General features: G+C 46.0%; 1 protein-coding gene across 1 annotated transcript; it reads right to left on the bottom strand.

Moving 5' to 3' along the window:
* Positions 1 to 3,304: 3,304 nt before the first annotated feature.
* On the bottom strand, positions 3,305 to 18,999 carry LOC128945962 (transmembrane protein 182-like). The gene is made up of 5 exons (XM_054289893.1): positions 18,847 to 18,999; positions 16,181 to 16,298; positions 14,159 to 14,257; positions 10,315 to 10,452; positions 3,305 to 3,534 (listed from the first exon to the last, which is right to left on the bottom strand). The coding sequence occupies exons 1-5, from the start codon at positions 18,997 to 18,999 to the stop codon at positions 3,305 to 3,307; spliced, it is 738 nt and encodes a 245-aa protein (XP_054145868.1).
* Between the last annotated feature and the right edge of the window lie 774 nt (positions 19,000 to 19,773).

Below are 19,773 nucleotides of genomic sequence, written 5' to 3'. Positions count from 1 at the left end.
CTGCAGCCTTCGGAATTACTCATGATTTATAATGACAAAACTTGGATCAGAATTAGGTCCTTGTCACTACTCTATAATATCCTTTCATCAAACTTCACATTCAACAGATGAAAGCGAACGTGGTTTCTGCAATTTCCAACTCTACCACTGAGCCCATGAGTTCCTTTTTTTAAAATTTCTCCTACAGAAGTGATGACTCTCACAGCAAATTTTGTCTGCTTGAGTTATACTAGCCATGAGAAACTTGAGAGCAAAGGAATTGGAGTCTTTAATCCACCAAGATGATGTATTTGGCCTTGTGCTGGCAGTAAACATGGAATTTTAATGAAAGAGTTAATTGCTTTAATTATGCAGCTCTACAATCTCATTCTTTCTTAGTGCTGTGACTATTAGATACATACCAAATATTGAGAGGTTTTCCAAATCTTTGGGAAATCCAGGGATTTGATGAAGTTATCCAAAAGCTCAATACCAGACAACAATTGGATGTGCTCAATACCAGATATTTAAAATAAAACGCCCTCTGTTCAAGAATGATTCAAAGCCATGTGGTTTATTTCCAAAGAATGATGGAATTTTAAACTATTTCTTGTTCTAGAGCTGATCCAGAAAGAGCAGGTCTCCAGGGATGCTTTACTCCCCAAGGCATGAATGCATGATTAAGCTAAATGTATTCCATAAATGCCTTGATGACATTAAACTAAATTTTTTAAAGAACAGATGGAGAAAGTTAATAAATATTTCATTCTATAATATAAAACTCACTTCTATATTCACAACTTCAGGGATCCTCAGCTTCACAGATATCAATAAGTCTGATGGATTTCTTGCTGCATTCTCATTCTTCTGCCCTGGTGTCTCTTATGGGATCATCATTTCTGCATGCTTGGATTGTTTTATGGGATCAGTGAAAGGCAAGTGACTGTAAATCTTGACCTCTTCTGCTCCTGGATTGTATACTTTTATTCTTTGTGACCATAAGTGTTCATCTCCACATTGAATAGATAATTAAATGACAAAAATTATTCAAAGGGATTTTGTAGTGAGAAATTATACCTTGAAGAACTGATGGGGAACAGAGTTAACCCAAGGAGAATCAGTTAAAAAAAAACAGTTTAGAATGGCCAAATAAAAGACTAAAATCTCTGTGTATTTGGGAATGTCATGAAACATCCATTCACTGGGGAAAAAAAACCATTATTTTTTTACCTGCACATCCCAATTCTATTCAAACAAAATTTCTATTAAGGGAAAACAGTGTGGATATTGCTAAAGAACTGTAGCCCAAGCCTGTTATTCATAGGAAAGAACTAATCTTTACATGGGGGAATTACAATTCCTCACTCTGTGTATGCCATGAATCTTGTAAAAGAATAATTAGAACTTGCTCCGAAAGGAAAGAAACACCAGACTTGAATAATATTTTAGGGAGAGCATTAACAAACATTTTTACACTGCCAACAATCTTCAGCGCTTCCTAGCAGAGATTTACATTCCATTATTAATTAACTGCACTGAGTCAATAGTGTGACATAAAGCTCAGGAGATGTGAGCTGAGCACAAACTCTGACATCCACGAGAACGGCGCGGTTTGAGAAGTTTGATTTAAAATTTATGCAAATGAGCTCGGCAAACAAGGACCCAACAAACTACTTCAAAGCACCACGCTCCAGCCCAAAAAAACACGACGAGATCAAACCTTTGTCATTTCTCAAGTGTCTTTACAAACCTCTGCCTATTCAGGACAAACTATTTCACCCCCAGTACACCTGGATAGTTTGGTGGAGAATTAAGAGGTGATTGCTCTTCAATGGGTCACTGCCACATCAGCCTGGATTACTGCAAGAATTTAAATATAGTTAAATGTTATATAATTTGTCGTTTTAGATCTGACTCTTGTGAGGTGTCCATAGAATACAACAAAGTCCCAGCTGAGCTGCCTGATAGGGCTGACCAAAACAAAGCCAAAAAATTAGCAGCACTATTGTCCCCACTCCCGTTCCTCCAGCTCCCATCATCATTTCATTTTTGGATTGAGAAACTTCTCCAGATTGTGTCCAGGGAAAATATTAAATTCAGAGTAATGACAAAAATTATTCAAAACAAATTTATAGTGAGAAATTGCTGCTTGAAGAACTGATGGGGCACTGGCACAGCCCAAGGTGATATCACAATATCATGCTATTGCCCCCCTTCCTTTTCCTTCAATTGGGATCACCTCTCAGTTTTTGGGTTGGGAATCCCCACAAAACTGCATCCAGAGAAAATATTAAATGCAGAGTAAAGCACTGCTGTAAAGAAATACTAATTAATTCATGTTATGTTTCAAGCCACAAAAGTTAGTTTATTCCCTTATTGAAGGTTAGGTTAGGTCCAGGTACATTTGTATCTTCAGAATCAGGGCTTTTGAGGAAGAAAAAAGTTTCTCATGTTTCCCGACATCCCATTAAAATGGTTGTCCTTTGACGTCAATTAGAGCTGGCCAAGGAAAAAAAATCATCCTTAATTGCTTTTTAGAAATAGACATTATTGCTTGCACCATCACAGCCAGATTCGATTTCCTTTTACAAGAAACCAGGATGCTGGGAATGCTGTAAAACTCCAGCTCTGCTGAATATGGATGTGGAGCTCTGCTGACAGAGAGCTGCTTTCCCTTGGGCTGCGGAAAAAACTGGTGCAAACCCCACTAACGTGCTGAAATATCTCCAAAATGGAAAAAGGCTGGAGCTGGATCTCAGCTGGGGCTGGTTTGGGATGGGCAGTGGTCGGAGCCTGGCTGGGAGGGCTGGGGGTGCTCACCTGGAGAAGAAAAAGGTCCAGGGAAACCTTCCAGTGCCTAAAGCGGCTCCAGGAGAGCTGGAGAGGCACTTGGGACAAGGGATGAAGGGACAAGATATAGGGAATGGCTCCCACTGCCAGAGGGCAGGGATGGATGGATATTGGGAAGGAATTCCTGGCTGTGAGAGTGGTGAGACCCTGGCAGAGGGTACCCAGAGAAGCTGTGGCTGTCCCATCCCTGGAAGTGTCCAAGGCCAGGTTGGTGGGGCTTGGAGCAATCTGGGATAGAGGAAGGTGTCCCTGTCCATGGCAGGGGGTGGAACAGGATGGGTTTTAAGGTCCCTTCCAACCCAAACCACCCTGGGATTCTGTGGATGCTCAGTGCTCCATCCCTGCCTCCCCATGAGAGTGAGTGTAACCTATCCCCACAATCAGAGCTACAAAAACGATCAAACCCTCAAAACTTGGGTGTGTTTCTTTACCAGGAGCATCACCAAATTTTCTCAAAGCCTTTTCCACACTTGTCTTACTGCAGGGAATCCATAATGTCTCTGCCCACCAGGAAGAAGAGGAGTCCAGAGAGGAGCGCCAGGGGCACCCCGGCGGCGGCGAACATGAAGGACCAGCCGTAGTAGACGTGCACGGGGACGTCATCCAGGCACCTCTCGCTCCTCTCCAGGAGGATGTACCTCTGGAAGTCAGCTGCAAACTCCTTCCACATCACAAAGAGAAACACGAGCAGGAGAAACAAACCTCCTGGGGAGAGAGAAAAAACTGAGTTATTGTCTGTGCAGGGAATACAGGAGTAAAGATGGCTGCAGGTTCTCATCCGTGCACGGCATCAAAGTTTTGGTGGCAGAATTGCTGCTCCTGATGTTGCTCTGCAGGTTCCTGTGGGAGCTGAGGCCACTGGCCGTGGACAGCCCCACACCAGAGTGACCAGTTCCTGCCTCTGACACCTCCTGCTTTGACCACCAGCTCTTCTGAAGGCTCTGCTTTAGCAGGATTAGGCTATGGAGAAATGACCCAAGCAGGGCTGATGTTCCCAGCAGGGAGCTGCCTTCCTCTCTCCAAGGTGGGATGTTTCACCTTTTTCCTTTTTAATTTCTCAGAGATTAATGAGGAGACACAAAAGCCTACTTCTTCCTTTTTTGTATCTACCTTTGCAAGCAGTGTCATAGCCAATCCCCACCAGGAACACAAAGATGCCACAATAAATCCTGCTGGTGGAAAAATTCTGGCACCGACACCCCCAGAGCCAGCAGAGCCAGCACATTATGGGGTGGGAAAGGCACACAGCCATGAGATATTAATCTTAGGTGGGCTACTAAATACCAGAATAATAACAAGAATTATTACAGCAGCTTATGCCACGAAGCTAGAAGCAGGTAACAAAAATTAGAGTGGCCCAAATCTCATTTACTGAGTATCTTGAAAAAATATATATTTCTGTGGTGCATTTTAAACTCAACATCTATTAAAGCTAAATAGTGATGGTGTGTTGACAGGTCTGAAAGCAGTTCAGAAATATCTGATCTTGCTACTTCACAGGTAGAAGCTGCTATTTTTAAATGGTGCTGTATAACATATAGATATACACACACACACATATGAAAGAAATACATCACAGCTTATATTATTTTTATGGTTGAAGTGAACTGCTCGAAATTAATTTAGTTGACAAGTTACCACACAGTTCTGTGGATGTGTTGTGGCTTCTGCAAGATTTAATTTCTCCCCTTGCCATTTTTAAATCAAAGGTAGTTGTGGTGTATTTAATTATTCTTTCTGGCAGCTTATGCACTCCAAAATCCAGCTCTTGTGCTAAGGAAAGGAAAGGGGTAAAGATTGATGTTGATTTATCTGCTTAGGGAGGTTACTGAATCTTCAGCCAGAGAAAACACGTCTGTGTTTTACTGTGATTCTGTTTATAATGGTTATAAAAACATCTCAGAGACAAAAATAAGACTCACATGAAGGTAAGAGGCTTCAAAGTCCTCACTAGGAGGGAGATAGAAGTTGCAGTTCCTCACTCTAAGCTGTCACATTTACTAAACTGCCTCCCATGCCCTAAAAAGATGCAATCTTACTAATCAAAAATTGGTGCAGCCATACAAATATTCTTTACATCACCCCACACTGAAATTCCAGCCATTCTCGCTGACGTGGAGGAGTCCTTGTTTTTCCTGGAGAGGCAGGCAAGGAGTTAAACAGCAGCTGCTGGAACATTTGCATGTTCATTGAGGTTTTGATACCACTTGAAATTAAGTGCACAAATAAATATTTTACACTTACCATGATAGTTGTATGCTTAAAATACCAATTATTCTACTATAAGAAAGCGATGGTGTGTTCAAATAGTCGCATGTCCTTTACTAAATACAATGTATTGATAAGAAGGCAATTAAGTCTTTATTACTGATGTAATTTAAAATTAAATTAATTAGATAGCAACTGAACCTTGAAAAGTGCTCCTTTAAAGATCAATTTCTATTTCATTAACTTATAATACCTACCGTAAGAGACGCAAATGAAAGCGCAGCCCCGGTGGGATGGAGGACGTGGGTATGGAAATGTACTTTGGAATTCTGCTTTAAATAACCAGGAATTCTGTGCTGATTTCTCCCAGGACAATTTATATGGCCTAAGTCTTGTTTTTTGAAGTAATCAGATCAAAACCTTCCAGTTCTCACTGAGGAGGGTGTGGGAAGTCCCATGTGTGGGTGGCGCCATCCCCAACCTCTTCGGGAGATAAGGAATGGGAATTGGTCCCTCCTCTGGCCTCAGGAGATGCTCCAGGTCTTGGCATGGAAGGATTTATTATTAAACAGGTTCTGGAGGTGATGGCATGGCCATGGCATCTAAATTAAGAATGTTTTCACACTCTGGGCAAATGACAAGATTATGTAGAGCAAGCAGCCTTTTTCCCTGGAATAATTACAGCTGAGTGATGAAGAATCCCTGGGATTTACACGATGTCCTCGGTGAGAAGAGAAAATCAGAAGGGCAGGTGCAGGCAAATGATAGTGGGAGCTCATGAAAGCCAGCTCACCAAAATCTGCTCAGCCAGAAATGCTTGTTTGGAGCAGTCACAAATGTACCTGAATCTGCCTAAAATTTGTCACACACCAATCAGCAGCCTCTTCATCATGAGAAAATAAGGATGTTTCATTCCTATGTTACCAAAGCGTTTGGCATTTTTGTTTTAAAATCTTGTTGGATTTGGGATTTTTCATCTGTTGAAAGAGTTTCACTTTACTCCCTCCTTTCTGGGGCTTTTGGACACAGCAGTAATTATCTTTGTTTCCTGACAGCTTTAGATATAGAGACACAGATTCCTTCCTGCTTTGGGCAGCAAAACGAGAAACTGGAAAAATGTAATTTTCTGTCTGAAATATGACACTGGCATTGGCACCCACACCTGAGACACAGGGTGTGTGTGTTGGGTTTGGGTAAGTGAAGACCTCATCAAACCTCATCCCCATGCTCCTCTCAGCACCCCTGTGCTTTCTCCACCAGAAAATTACCTGAGTGACTCCTCTCCTTGCCTCCTTCTCCTTCTTTGCCTCTGTTCATTAGGGTGGTACTGGGAAAAATTAACTGTGAAACTCCATCTCCAGACTGATGAGGTCAATGGCATCTTCTGGGGAGGGGCTAATTGCCAGAAAATTGCAGTGGGGCATTAAATCTCTCTCCTTTGTGCACTGCAGATCTGGGAGCCTGGAGCTCCATCCCCCTCTCCCAACGGAGCTGCTGTGTCTTCTGCGTGGGCAAATTGAAGTGGAGCTTTTCCTTTCTCTCACTTTATTTCCTTGTGACACCTTTATAGCTGCTAATTGTGGGGACAGGTGAGTGAACTCAATCTTTAACTCTTATTCTGGGGAAGCTACTGAATTTTTGTGTAATCTGCTAATTAGGAGAATAATGAACTTTGACTCGTTCTCTCTCCCGCTCGTTGCCTCTTAGGGATGTTAATAACAGCGAAATGGAGGGGTGACCTTCAGCTGCCCTTCCATAACTGTCAGCCTTCCCTGCACGTGGGGAGCCTGAGACTGCCAAAGTGGAGCTGCTCCATTTGGGAAGCAGAATCTGAGCAAAAAAATCCAGCCCTTTAACTCACAGGAGTGGGAAATCTGCCTTTTTTCCTGTGCTGTTGGGTCATGCTGAAGAACAGGTTGGTCCCACCGTGGGCAGGGATGTGTCCCCTCATCCCAGGTTGCTCCAAGCCCCATCCAACCTGGCCTGGAACACTTCCAGGGATGGGGCCTTCACAGCCTCTTTGGGAAACCTGTGTCAGTGCTGCACTTTTAAGTTTGGTCTCTAAAATACTCAAAGGAAAAGAAAACTGAGGAGCACAAGGTAGGGAAAAAATGAAGGACCAAAAAGAAGGAAAGCTGTCTCAGCAACTCAAAGAGCTTCCAGAAGCTGCAGCACAGAGCTCACCCAGCCCTCTTGGTGACATTGTAGTGACAATTAACCAACCTCTGACTACTGAAACAAAGGGACAATCAGGCACCAGGCAGGATCTGCACCCCTTGGAAGCACTGAAGCTCATTCCAAGATGGCAAAAGCTGGGACGAAAGCAGCACACTGGTTTTTTGGCTCATGTATTCCAGGTGCTTTTGGGAGAAGACTGGCAGGGAAAACTGCTCAGAAAATGGCCTCAGCTGCAAAGGCAGCACCAGCAAATGTCAGATTGGTATTGGCTCTTTCCAGGGTCACCCAGGGGAGGAATTCCAGAGAAATTACTCCAACACTTTGGAAGGGCCCTCAGAAACACCTCCCAGAGCAATCCATTGGTTATTGGAGCTGGCACAGTCAGGTTTGCCCTCTGGAATGTACAGTAAATAAAAGGCATCCCAGGGGGAAATCCAAAGGGATCCAGTTGAGCCATAACAATCCTCACCCTTTGGCACTGGATGGGACAGATGGACACACCACCTTCCTCAGGCTGGTCATCCATAAATGTCTGGGAATGCATTTGCACCAGTGGTGCCTTTAGGACCTTCTGGTGGGAAAAGTGACATCATTTTGCAGCGAATAACCACAACTTCTCCCAAAAGCAGGGACGTGGTGGGCAGAACAAAGCTGCTGGTGAAGGGTTCCCTGCAAGGCTGGGACATCCCGCAGTCCTGGTGTTCCATCTCCCATTCCTGCTGCCAGACCACATTCCCACTCTGCAGATTGCCAGCTTTTTCACACTTCCTCAAGGAGAGATCCTTTCTGCAGGGGAGGTTAATTAACACTGACCTGCAGGCCATGATGAGAAGACAAGAGGAGCTTTCTCCTGCATCATCCCTGCACATCCCGCTTCCCAAAGGAAAGGGATGGGCTGGGGACTCGAGCCTCTGTTAGATCCATTGTTCCTACTGCTTAGTGCAATTATGCTAAATATTTTTAGAAGGGATAACGAGAAAATAACCATGGAGGGATGCAACACAAATCACAAATCCATCCAGAAGCCAGGGCCAAGCAGGATCCAGAGGTCTGAGATCAGGGTAAGCCCCCCGAATAAAAGGATCAGTTGAAACACTAAGGAAACTTTGCTGAAAAACACATTGAATCCTTCTGCTATCATTTGAGTGGAAAATATAGCAGGAAGTGTCTTCCAGCTGAACTCATTCTCCTGAACGACTGTTAATAACAATGATTGCTGTTCATATTGAAGCTGCATTAATACAAACTTCAATTTTAACAGCAGCATCTTTGTCTAATGCCAAGAGGTTTATGTGATGCATAATCAGCTCTTCCAAAAAGTGTCACATTTGAAGCCCCAGCCTTTTAATCAAGGAGTAGTCAAATAAAGTGGAAAAGCAAAGAAGAAAAAGGAAAAGAAAAAAAAAAAAAGGAAGACAGTTGAGTATTACTCGGCATCCTTTTCTGTGATATTTCTGCCCAATGTGCAGGCTGGACACACTCCTCAGGGACATCTGCTGCTCCTGGGAGCTTGGACTGCAGATGGGAAGGGAAAGCTTCCTGCCCTGGTACAGCCCTTGGATTATCCCTTATGGGATCACAACAACCCCATGGAAAACTACAGCTTTGGGAATCTGTTTGTGGAAAAGGCCCAGAGGGTGCCAACAGCTGGACATGAGCCCAGGGTGCCCAGGTGGGCAGGAGGCCAGTGGCACCTGGCTTGGGTCAGGAATGGTGTCCAGGGGATCAGGGCAGTGCTGTCCCCTGTGCTGGCACTGCTGGGGCACCTCCAGTGCTGGGGCAGCTCGGGGACCCTCATGAGCAGAGGGACACTGAGGGGCTGGAGAGAGTCCAGGGGAAGGAATGGAGCTGGGGAGGGAATGGAGCCCAGGAGGGGCTGAGGGAGCTGGGAAGGGGCTGAGCCTGGAGCAAAGGAGGCTCAGGGGGGACCTTGTGGCTCTGCACAGCTCCTGACAGTAGGGGACAGCCAGAGGGATTGGGCTCTGCTCCCAGGATCAGCCACAGGAGCAGAGGGAACGGCCTCAGGCTGGGCCAGGGGAGGCTCAAGTTGGAGATCAGCAGGAATTTCTCCAAGGAAAACATTGTCCACCTCTCTCACAGGTTGCCCAGGGCAGGGATAGAATGACCATCCTTGGAGGAATTTAAAAGTTGTGTAGATGTGGCAGATGGAGACATGAATAAATGTCAGAACCTTTCTTAAATATTTTCACTAATGTTCATTGTGGGGCAGCAGGAGCTGGTGAAGGATCTGCAATTAAGCAGTGGTTTTTCACAGAAAGATCTGATTCCATTACAAAGTTCTTCACTTGGCTCAGCTCAACTGAGCTCCAGCCTGTGGCTGCTTGAGTCATAAAAGAGCTTTTTTCTGAGTTTGAGTCACTGGTATAAATCAAGTATCTCTAATATTGAAGCCAGTTATAACTCTCAAATACAGAAAAGGAAAAAGCCCAAGTGATAATTCAGTGGAATCATTGGTAACAGCAGTGGGAAAAATGAATAAATGCCTATTTTTAATTCATTTTCCTGCAGTGCCATCGTTTCATCTTTTCAGGTTTCCTTAAGCCAGCCCTCCCATTTTGGATCATGGGGTTTGCCTTTCATCCCTCCGTGGGTTTCCAGCTCTATCAAAGCTAACAGCAGAGGAGCAGCCCAAATGCAAAGCCTGACTTTGGGGAACTGAGCAGGGCTGATGCTGCCCAGACTTAACACACCTGCAGGCTTTGCTGAAATGAAAGGGTTGCATACAGGAGTAGTAAAAACAAAGTGATTTTTTAAAATCTCAGCCCTGCTAGAACTAAGGACTATCCTGCTAAAGCCTGGCTGAGCACAGAATGATGGAATCACAGAATGGTTTGGGTTGGAAGGGGACCATAAAGGAGGTCATAAGGACCATAAAGGCCACAGACAGGGACACATAAAGGCCCATAAAGGGACACCTTCCACTGGACCAGATAGCTCAGAGCTCCCAGGGGTTTAAATCCAGAGGGGAAGAGGGAAATAATCATTTGCTGCTCCCATCAAAGCCCCATCTCCCACGGCAGCACTCCATCCCCGCCTGCCCCCACTCCACAGCCACCCTGCCCCTGCCCTGTCCCTCACCTGAGAGCAGCAGGAATCCTCCCCCAACTTTGTAGGAGTGGGGGCTGGAGAAGGGAACCCCACAGACCAGCAGGAGTCCCCCCACGAGCCCGGCAGCCACAGCCAGCAGGATGAACGCCGTCCAAAATCCTCTGTACACTGCAACAGGAGCAAAGCCGGTCAGAAAGGAGAGGGAAAGAGGGGAACTTCAACCTCAGAAATATTTTTTACCTAATGATGCCATGTTTAACTCCTGCTTTGGCAACAGTAAAACAACAACAACAGCAAAAAAACCAACGTTGCTGTGTCAGGCAAAGCTGAGGCTGCAGCCTTGCCAGGGCACCTGGAACAGCCACGGGTTCAGGGGGAATGTCATGCCCCACAGAATGGGACTGGAATGAGGCCAAAGGGTTGGGAAGGTTTGCCAGGGAGGCACACAAAGGAGGAGGAAAGGACACCGCTCTTAGCTGTGCCGGGGAAGGTTGGAAAAGCTTGGCAAGAAAGGAAAGAAAACAGCAAAATTTGAAGAGGTGGATTCAGACCACAGCTTTGTTCCACTTTTAATTAACACTTCGGGAAGGTGCCAGCCTCCTGGTTTAAAATAAAAGCAGTGTTTGCTAGTAGGACTGCAGGGACAACAGGAGCTCATGAGTTCCCCCATTAATGGCCTTGTTAGGCTCTGGGAAAGAGAAGGGGCAGGAGAGCAGCTGCCTGTCCATCCCAGGAATCTGGGGCTATGACTTCATACAACACCCCAGGCAGAGCTGAGCAAGCTTGGTCCATCACATCCCACCAGCTGGAACAGGATGGGATGCAGCCCACTCATTCAAGTCTCCAGTAGCCAAGTGTCTTGCAGACCCTGCCACAAACCTTATCCAAAGGGAGTGGTCCTCCAGCAGAGACCCCCTGATACCCTGCTCCCCATCCCCTGATCTACCTGATCCCTTGGACCACACCATCTCACCCTGCCAGTTGTTTTCCAGAAGCTCCAGCTCAATTTAAGCCGAGCACAGGCAAGTGGGAAGTGCTGAAACGATTCACACTTGAAAGAAAAATGATACAGAGAAGATGCGTTTTCCTCATTTGAAACCATTTTGTCAGGAGAGCCACTTAGGGAGAGATAAGTATCTTGAACTCTCCAAAACCACAGAATTCATTTTCATGTTTAACCTCCCATCACCCGTTTCTCTCAGGGAGCCTAAGAGGATGCAGATAAGGCAGAATTATCTCTGGAGCAGGTAATAGCTGCAGGACCCCTCTCCTTGGGCAGCCTCCTGCTTTGTCAGCCCTGGCAAATGAGGAAGGGCTGGTTGGAAAGAAAAGGAGTCAGCGGCAGGGTGTTATCCCAGGGAATTGCAGAGGATTGGGGCAGGAGAGGAGCCTGGTGCTCTGTCAGAACTCAGCGCATCCCTCCAGGTGTCCAGAGTTGCCAGGACCGCACAAGGGGGCTCAGAGACCCTGGCACGCAGCCCAGAGCACCTGGGGATTTGATTTTGACCCCTGGAGCAAGTTGCCAGCTTTGTATGAGGACCTGAAAGTCACAGAGGTTTGAATGGTGTAATAATAAAATTATCACAGGGTGAAAATGTAGATTTCAGGATTTTTGGTATGGGGGTTATGGGGACAAAATGGAGGAACTTGGGTGTGTCTAGCCTTTCTCCCTCTTTTTCTTGTTCTCCATCTTCTGCAGTAATGTCGGCACTTTGGGATTGGTTTACAGTAGAGGTGCACTGTCTAACATAGGTGATAGGTGTGGGATCTCAGTCTCTCAGAACTGGGGGGCTCGGGAGTCCTGGAATGTTGCCAGAAATGTCTGGTGGCTGGACTTTGATCCCACATGGGAGATGACATCAGTATGAGGACGGGAGGATTTCACTGGGGTGAATGGTGAAGGGACAAGTTAATTGGAGTGTGAGATACAGGGTTTAAGATCCCTGTACAGGGGGGTCTAGAGAGGTAAGATGGAGGAATTGGGGCGTGCCCTTCTCCTTCTTCTTCTTCCTCTAGGCCTCCATCTTCTGTGGTGATGTTGGCACTCCGGGATTGGACCTTACTAGGGGAACACTGGTTAATAAGGGTAGAGGGTATTGGAGAAAAATGATAAATATTGTATACGTAACTCCGGGTATAAAGATAGGTGGCCGCCCCAGGGGCTCTCAGTGTGTGCCCATGGCTGACTGCTGAGCAAAACTCTGTCAGGCCAAGAGAAAATCTTTTAGATAAGCAATTAATAAACACCGAGACCGAGAAAAAATCTGAAGCTTCCTCTCGTCCTTTCGAACCCCGGGGGCCCAAGGCCATCTTTGGGCTTTTCCCAGACCATCTAGACAGCACCAAAATCCGACAATAGGTATTGGGAATTAAGTGTAAATATGTTATACGTAGTTTGTAGTATAAAAGGACAACACAGAGTGCCTGTGGCTGCCTTGCTGAGCAGATCTTGATTGGGCAGAAAGAAAATTTTATAGATAAGAAATAATAAACAACCTCAAGACCGAAAAGTGAAGAGTCCAGACTCGTTCTTCAGCCGCGCAGGCCGAAGCAGGGACATCCTGCACATCTCAGGGCAGCAATTAACAACCAAAACCCGAGAGTGCTCCAACCCCCTGAGCCACCCCTGGTCCCCCGAGGTGATGGGGACAGGCAGAGCCCCGGGTGCAGCCCCCACATCCCAGCACAGCCACGGAACCATTGGGGTGGGAAAAGAGCCCTGAGAATGCCGAGATGGTCCTGGGACTGTCCCAGGGGACACATCTGGGAGGGTTCCACAGCCGGGGCTGGCAGGCAGGGACAGGTGCCTCCAGCGCCCTTTATTAGGATGGAAAAAGCAGTGTGTGTGTGTATGTGTATGTGTTTATCAGCAGGATCATTCAGAACTGGGACACTGTGCCCGTCTCTCCCCAGCAGAAACAATCCCACTGCTCATCCCGCACCAGCTCCTCCTCCTCCTCCTCCCTCCACATCTCCTCGGATCCATTCCACACCCCGGGGCAGGAATTCTGCACAGCCAAAGAAATGAGCTGCCCTTCCTCGCCTGCTCCTACTGACAATATTTTTTTTTAATTAATTTCTCATAGAGAACTAAAAAAAAATAAAATAAAACTAAAAAAAGGTACTACTAAAGGCTAAGGAAAAGGTCAAGATGTTTGTTTGTGCAGAATGCCTGCCCTGCATCCCCGGAGGCAAGGCAGACTGATGCACACTATTTAAAGAAATCAATTCATTTCAAAAAAGATCATTGAATTAATTCTAACTGCTGCCACCAATTTAGCAAATTAAAATTCCTAACAGCAACTGATTCATTAAAGAACTTGGAAAATATAGAGAAACATAAATAAAAAGGGACCCGATTGAAAGGAAGCTCTCCACCTGTGTAGCGTTCATTGCTTTAAAAATAAGCCAGTCACTTACGTGGGTTTTCTAACAATTTGGTTTTTAACCATTTTTCCAGTGCTTGTTTATTTTGTCTTGCAAAAAAATCAACACCTGAGCTACCCCAGAAAACCAATTCTGGGATGGAGTCAGCACTCAGGCTGGGTTTGGGTGGTTTGGCTCCATCTCTTCCCAATGAGAGAGGAGATGGGAGAGAATGGATTTACCCTCCTGCCCTGCTCTCCTGGAGGAGCTGAGACCCTTGGGAGGGAGCTCAGCCCATCCCAGCACTCCAGGCTGGAGGAGAAAACATGGGAGAACCTCTCAAGGTGCACTTGGGCAGCCAAGCCAGCAGGACTGGCTGGTGAAGGAGCTTTCCAGAGGTCTGGGCTGTGTGAATTTACAACAGGAGAACCACAGCACTGACACACATCCCAAATGTCTGCCTGGTCCCTTGGAAAAGGACCTGCTGGGGAGAAGGAAAGAAACTCACCTGCAGTTGTGTCATAGGAGGGATGGGGGAAAGGTCCCACAGCAATGGGCATGGGGAAGAGGTAGCCATGCATGCAGAACTTGGGGTGGGCTTGGCTGGCTGGAAAAGATAAAGAAAAAGAAGAATTAAATCCCAGTTTGCTTTTATTTCCTGCAGAATCAGTTACAGTACTGACGTGGTGATGTGCTGTCGTGCAAAACCTGCAAAACCCTCAGTGAACTCAGAAGGCTGGGGAGGAAAAAAAATATAATAAATCTTGGTTAGAGAGAAAAATAAAAATAGAAATAATAATTATGAAAGAGGGAAGATATCAGAGAATCTGAGACTGCTTCTTGGACATCTTCTCATCTTCATAAACTGACTCTGAGGTGGACAAAAATCATGAAAAATGGAACAACTGAAGTCAGTGTCAATATTCTTGTTGCTGTTTTCCTCTAGAGAATGTGCCTGACCACCTGGAAGGGTCAAAATGTTTGGGTACCAGAATAAGGCACTTCCAAGACCTCCAGCTGGTGAGAAGGAAAAGCACAATTAGAATGGAAGTGCCCCATCAATATTAATACCACTGAGGCTTATCATGATTAACAGTAATAGAATGAATGTTAAATGAATTAATTAATGGTTGGCCACTTATTTAAATATGTTCCCCAGCTCAAAGGAGCACTTTATAATAGGTGGACATTAGTTCATGCTAAATTGACTATGGAATACCTATTGAATTAATTATTACATCCACAAGACCAGCAAATTAATTTGCCATGATCAATCCTATTATAATAAATACCTAAAGAAGTAGCAAAAAATTTGCCAGTTATCAGAGTGACTCATTTTACTTCAGGTAAAATTATATTATGTATTTCCATATAATGTAATTCAGTAGCAAACTCCCTGTCTCAAGCCTGTCCTTTTTTATCACAAATTTCCTGTGTGAAAAACCTCCCATTGTTGAGTGGTGGCGGGAAGGATTCCTGCAAGATTTTACAGGAAACAGGTCAGGGGCTGGGGGACAGCGAAGTCATTTGAAATTTTAATCACTGCAGAGTAAATTTAGTGTGGGAACCTGCACTGTTTGCAGGGAAGTGCCCTCTGAGGGGATTGTGCTGCTCCACAAGCTCAGGAACATCTTCCGTCGAGGCCTTGGTGGGCACAGGGCCAAGGTTTGTGTGGTGTTTGAAGCCTTTGCAGAATTTATTTAAAATCTGGGGGGGGGGGGGTTTAATCACAAATCCTACTGTAGAGTTGTGGTCCCCAGCAGGGCTGGTGTCAGGTGTGTCCTGGTGTGGTCTCACTCCTTTCCTATTCCTGGTGGGAACACCTGGTTCACTGGGCCAACCCTTCACTGCACGAGAGACACCAGGGTGGCACCAATCAGGGTCACAGAACCGGTTTCATCCCTTCCTTCAATTTGTTTTTGAAGAGTGAACGTATTTCCAAAAAAATAAAGGATTTTGCATCCCTCTCTGTTTATTCTCAAGTGTAATTTCAATGATCTTAAAAAGTAAAAAGGGTGAGAACTTATAATAAAATGGCTTTCCACCACTGGTCCTGGCACCCAGGGACACCATGACCATGCAGTTCCAGCCTACCCAGTGCTGAAACCAGTGGGAGCTGGGAATGCTGGGCACCTGGAAGGCAGAAAACAGGGACAGAAGAGCAATGCTGGGAAGGGCATGGGCTCACATTTACAGAACTTTGCTGAACACAAACATCAAGAGGTATTGGGAGGGAGGGGGAGGAAGGATCAGCATCTCCACCATTTCACATAACCTTGTAGGTGATCAATTAAATGGCCTCATGAGGTTGCAACATTTCAGTGAACAACCCTCTGAGATCAAAATCCAAGTCAAAAAATGAGCATAGAAAGGGCACAAAAAGGGTGAGCCAGCTTTGCTTTTGACAGAAGATGAGAATGACAAAAATGAAATAAAAACTGTCTCCTCATCCCTGGGAGCACTTCCTGTGTTTGTTTCCCATTAAGCTGTGATGGAGTGCTGTGGATAGGGAGTGTGGCATTGTACTCACTGTACCAGAAGGTCCAGATGCTCTCGGGGTGGCCCTCACCAAAGAACCAGCACCGCCAGAAGAAACCCTCGTGGTGGAAAGTGAGGATCTCATTCCCAGCCTCTGTTGGAGTTTCAGCCTGGGGAGGAATGAAAGTTCAGGCTGAATCAGGGAACATCATGGTACAAGGGGTATCAACTTTGCTTAGACAGACATTGATTTAATTTTTTATGGGGTTTTCTTTTGTTTTTTGAATCAGTTTTGAAGGGATTGCAGAACACAGAGGAGCTGCTGTCTTTGACTTTCTGCTGTGTCACAGCTACAAAATGTTCTGAAAACAAATCCTCCTGCAGCCCTGCACAAACCATTTGCCTCCTTTTCTCCTGTCCTTAAACCCCTGCTGGCCAGAGCTGGATGGGAATTTCAGGGAGTTGGGCCTCCTGGGTGCGTTCTACTCCACAAACACCTTCCTCCAACCCCCAGACCAGACCTGCCAGCACAAGATTTTGGTCTTTCTTGAAGGGACAATATTGCAAAGTCCAGTCATGGAAGATTTACCAAATAACTTACTAAAATTATCCTCAAAACCAGCTTTATCTTCCCCACACACAGTTTGGTAAAGGAGACAGGACTGTGACAAAATTAAGTTTTATGACAGATGGGGAATGTCCATAGAGGAATGGCCCCTGTGAATAACAGAAAGGAGCTGGGACTCAGCAGGGAGGTGCTAGAGGCAATTATCCTGTCACAGGTTAATAGGTTTGGGTTGGAAGGGACCTTAAAGCCCATCCATCCAGTGCCACCCCTGCCATGGCAGGGACACCTTTCACTATCCCACATTGCTCCAAGCCCTGTCCAGCCTGGCCTTGGACACTTGCAGGGATCCAGGGGCAGCCACAGCTGCTCTGGGCACCTGTGCCAGGGCCTCACAGGGAAGAATTCCTCCCCAGTATCCCTCTGGCAGTGGAAGCCATTCCCTGTGTCCTGTCCCTCCATCCCTTGTCCCCAGACCCTCTCCAGCTCTCCTGGAGCCCCTTTAGGCCCTGGAAGGGGCTCTGAATTCTCCCTAGAGATCTTTACTTCCCTCTCCTCGATGTTTTATGTACCACATTATAGCAGCTTCCAGAGCTCTGACCTGATTCTCCTTTTACTTTCAGGATGAAACCCTGACTATGACAAGGGGAACATTCAGCCCTGAAACCTCCTCAGCTGGTGGCTCTGACTTGGTGCATCCACATTTCACTGAGCTTGCCAGATACTCAGCCCATCCTTATCTGTAAGGGACAGGATTTGACAGTTTAAGAAAGGGCAGAGAAGGTAAAAACAGAGCCTGTTATCCACAACCAGCAACAGAAATAATAGAAACAGTGTCTGAAATAGAAATAAAATAGCTCAGGGGGAAGAGTAAGAGCAGTTCCTATTTGTGCCTGGTGCTTTTGAAGTCACTGCCTCAGCGTCAGGCTCCCCAGCACTTGGCTAAGAGCATCTCTGAAATGTTTGAGATGCTTATTTGTGTCGTGCAGTGCATCACCTCTGCTCTCTCCACTTTTAAAAACAACTAAAATGTGAAATAATTAACACTGTCACTTCCCAAGTACACAAAAAACAAGCAGCACTTCTCTGTCTCTGCTATCCCCAGGCTTTACTGAGCTGCTTGAAACTAAAGACCTTGTTTTCTGTTTCACTTCTCCAGGCATTTTTCCATAATAATTTTTTTTTTTTTTAGTTAGGAAAGTCATTTGGAACCATGACTCAAGCAAACAGTGCCCTACGTTTGATTATGGGATTCTGAAATGAAAGAAAAAATATTTCTTGCTGGCATCATGATGCCTACCCAAGGTGACTCACTGCACCAGGAAAAAAAATCAAACCTAATTGGATTGAACTTTGAAGTAACAAAAAGTCTGCACACAACGAGGATCTTCCTGTCATTCTGTAATGGAAACCACACATTGATTGGCACAACAACATTTCGGGGGAGTGGGTGGTTTGAGGAACTGATCTGGTTGTTATTTCATTGAAGAGTTAGACAACAGCAAGTGCAGCAAGAATCCAACTTGAGGGATCTATAAACGAGTGACACCAGCCCTTAGCTGTCCCTTGAAATATCAAGCTGTCCCTTGAAAATTACATTTCCTGCTAACTAAAATCCTATCTAAACCTTACTTTGAGGATATCCAGGCCACTGGTCGGATGGGCAGGAACCCGTCTGCTCTGCTCTGTGTCTGATGTTCTCTTTAGTTTGGTGTCTGTGCTGCAGCTGTGCCACTTCAGATGGAAGTGACTGCCAAGGCCCACACTTTTAAACGTGAACTAGTTTTAAATGAAAAAACTACAGAGGGAGAAATCTTCTAATGGCAAATATCAGGAGATATCTTTTGTCTTTAGAGGGAAATGCTGTCAACAGCTAAAGCTCTTACATTTTTGCCTTTCATTCTCTAATGTTCATATCTGCCAGATTACAGAGATCTCTTAATGCTTCCTAGACACAATTCACTCCAGTCAAAACCTTCAGTATTATGGAAAAGCCATGTTGGATATTAAAGAATTTAAAGTTTTACCTCAGGCTGACGTTTTACATTAACAGGTCACTTTCATCGAGCATAAACATTACCAGAGAGTTCAAAATTTTAAGATCTGCAATCATTTAGGCAAGTTCTTTCAAAGCACAAGATTTCAGAGCTCACCCCGGCGGTGCTCAGAGTGCTGTTCCCATGCTCGAGGACCCCGCAGGTGTCGGTGGCCAGGAGCCAATAATCCGTGCCAAAGGCGATGAGGAAGAGCAGCACCCCGGTGCCCCCGAGGATCCCGGCTGCCAGGGCAGCTGCTCCGGCCTTCATGGGGCAGCAGGGGGGAAACCAGCCCAGGGGGAAGTCAGGAAAGGAGGAAAAGCCCCGAGTTTCCCAGGGATCTGGGAGAGCGGGGCCAGGGAAATGCTATTTTTGGGTGTGGGTAATGATCTCCTGGCTGGTGTGGGTTTCAGTGGGTGGTGGGGCAGGACTAATAAAAGCAGATGACCTGGTGTGAGCGAGCAGCTGCGGCATTAAGGATCATGACAAGCAGCTACAGAGCCATCCAAGGGGACACGCGGCTGCTGCTGCAGAGGAGCAGAGCCAGGAGCCCTCAGGACACAGCTCTGGGTCACGAGTGCAGAATTCCTGGGGCACCAGGGAGTTACTCCCATCCCTCCCTGCACACACGAGCAGAGGTGGGCTCAAAGGTCTTCCCCACACCCTGGAGCCCGTGGTGTCCTCAGCCACTGTGGTGACACCCCAAAAATGGCACTTCTGGGATTTGCGTCTCCTCCTTCCTCTGAGCAAAACTCTGATGTGGCTTTTACAGAAAGTAACTTCAGGGATGCAAGAAAAACCTGAAAACACTGGGAGATCTCAAATATCCCAGTGCTCCTGGGAGGGGTGCAATCACCACCTTTGCACCAGGCAGGTCCACACGGAGCTGGACAAGGAGCATCCAGCCAGGTGCACACACGGACACACGGGGGATGTCCTGTAAATGATGTTCTCCCTCCTGCCATGGAAAAGTGAATTAAATGGATCCATACCCCTCACACCCACCCACCCTGCTGTGGGAGAAGAATCTCCTGGGAGCAAGGA

Source organism: Melozone crissalis, unplaced genomic scaffold (assembly GCF_028551555.1).
Source record: "Melozone crissalis strain CALT ecotype California unplaced genomic scaffold, PUWL_Pcris_2 ptg000068l_1, whole genome shotgun sequence".
In the NCBI taxonomy this organism is placed as follows: domain Eukaryota; kingdom Metazoa; phylum Chordata; class Aves; order Passeriformes; family Passerellidae; genus Melozone; species Melozone crissalis.
Note: the sequence above shows the minus strand (reverse complement) of the source record. Positions and strands in the feature narration are given on the sequence as shown.

Coding starts and splice junctions, on each gene's coding strand:
- LOC128945962 (XM_054289893.1), bottom strand. CDS start 18,999: ATGAAGGCCGGAGCAGCTGCCCTGGCAGCCGGGATCCTCGGGGGCACC. Junction 10,453..14,158: donor CTCCTATGACACAACTGCAG/GTGAGTTTCTTT, acceptor CTCCTGTTGCAG/TGTACAGAGGATTTTGGACG. Junction 3,535..10,314: donor AGGATTCCTGCTGCTCTCAG/GTGAGGGACAGG, acceptor CTCTCTCCCCAG/GAGGTTTGTTTCTCCTGCTC.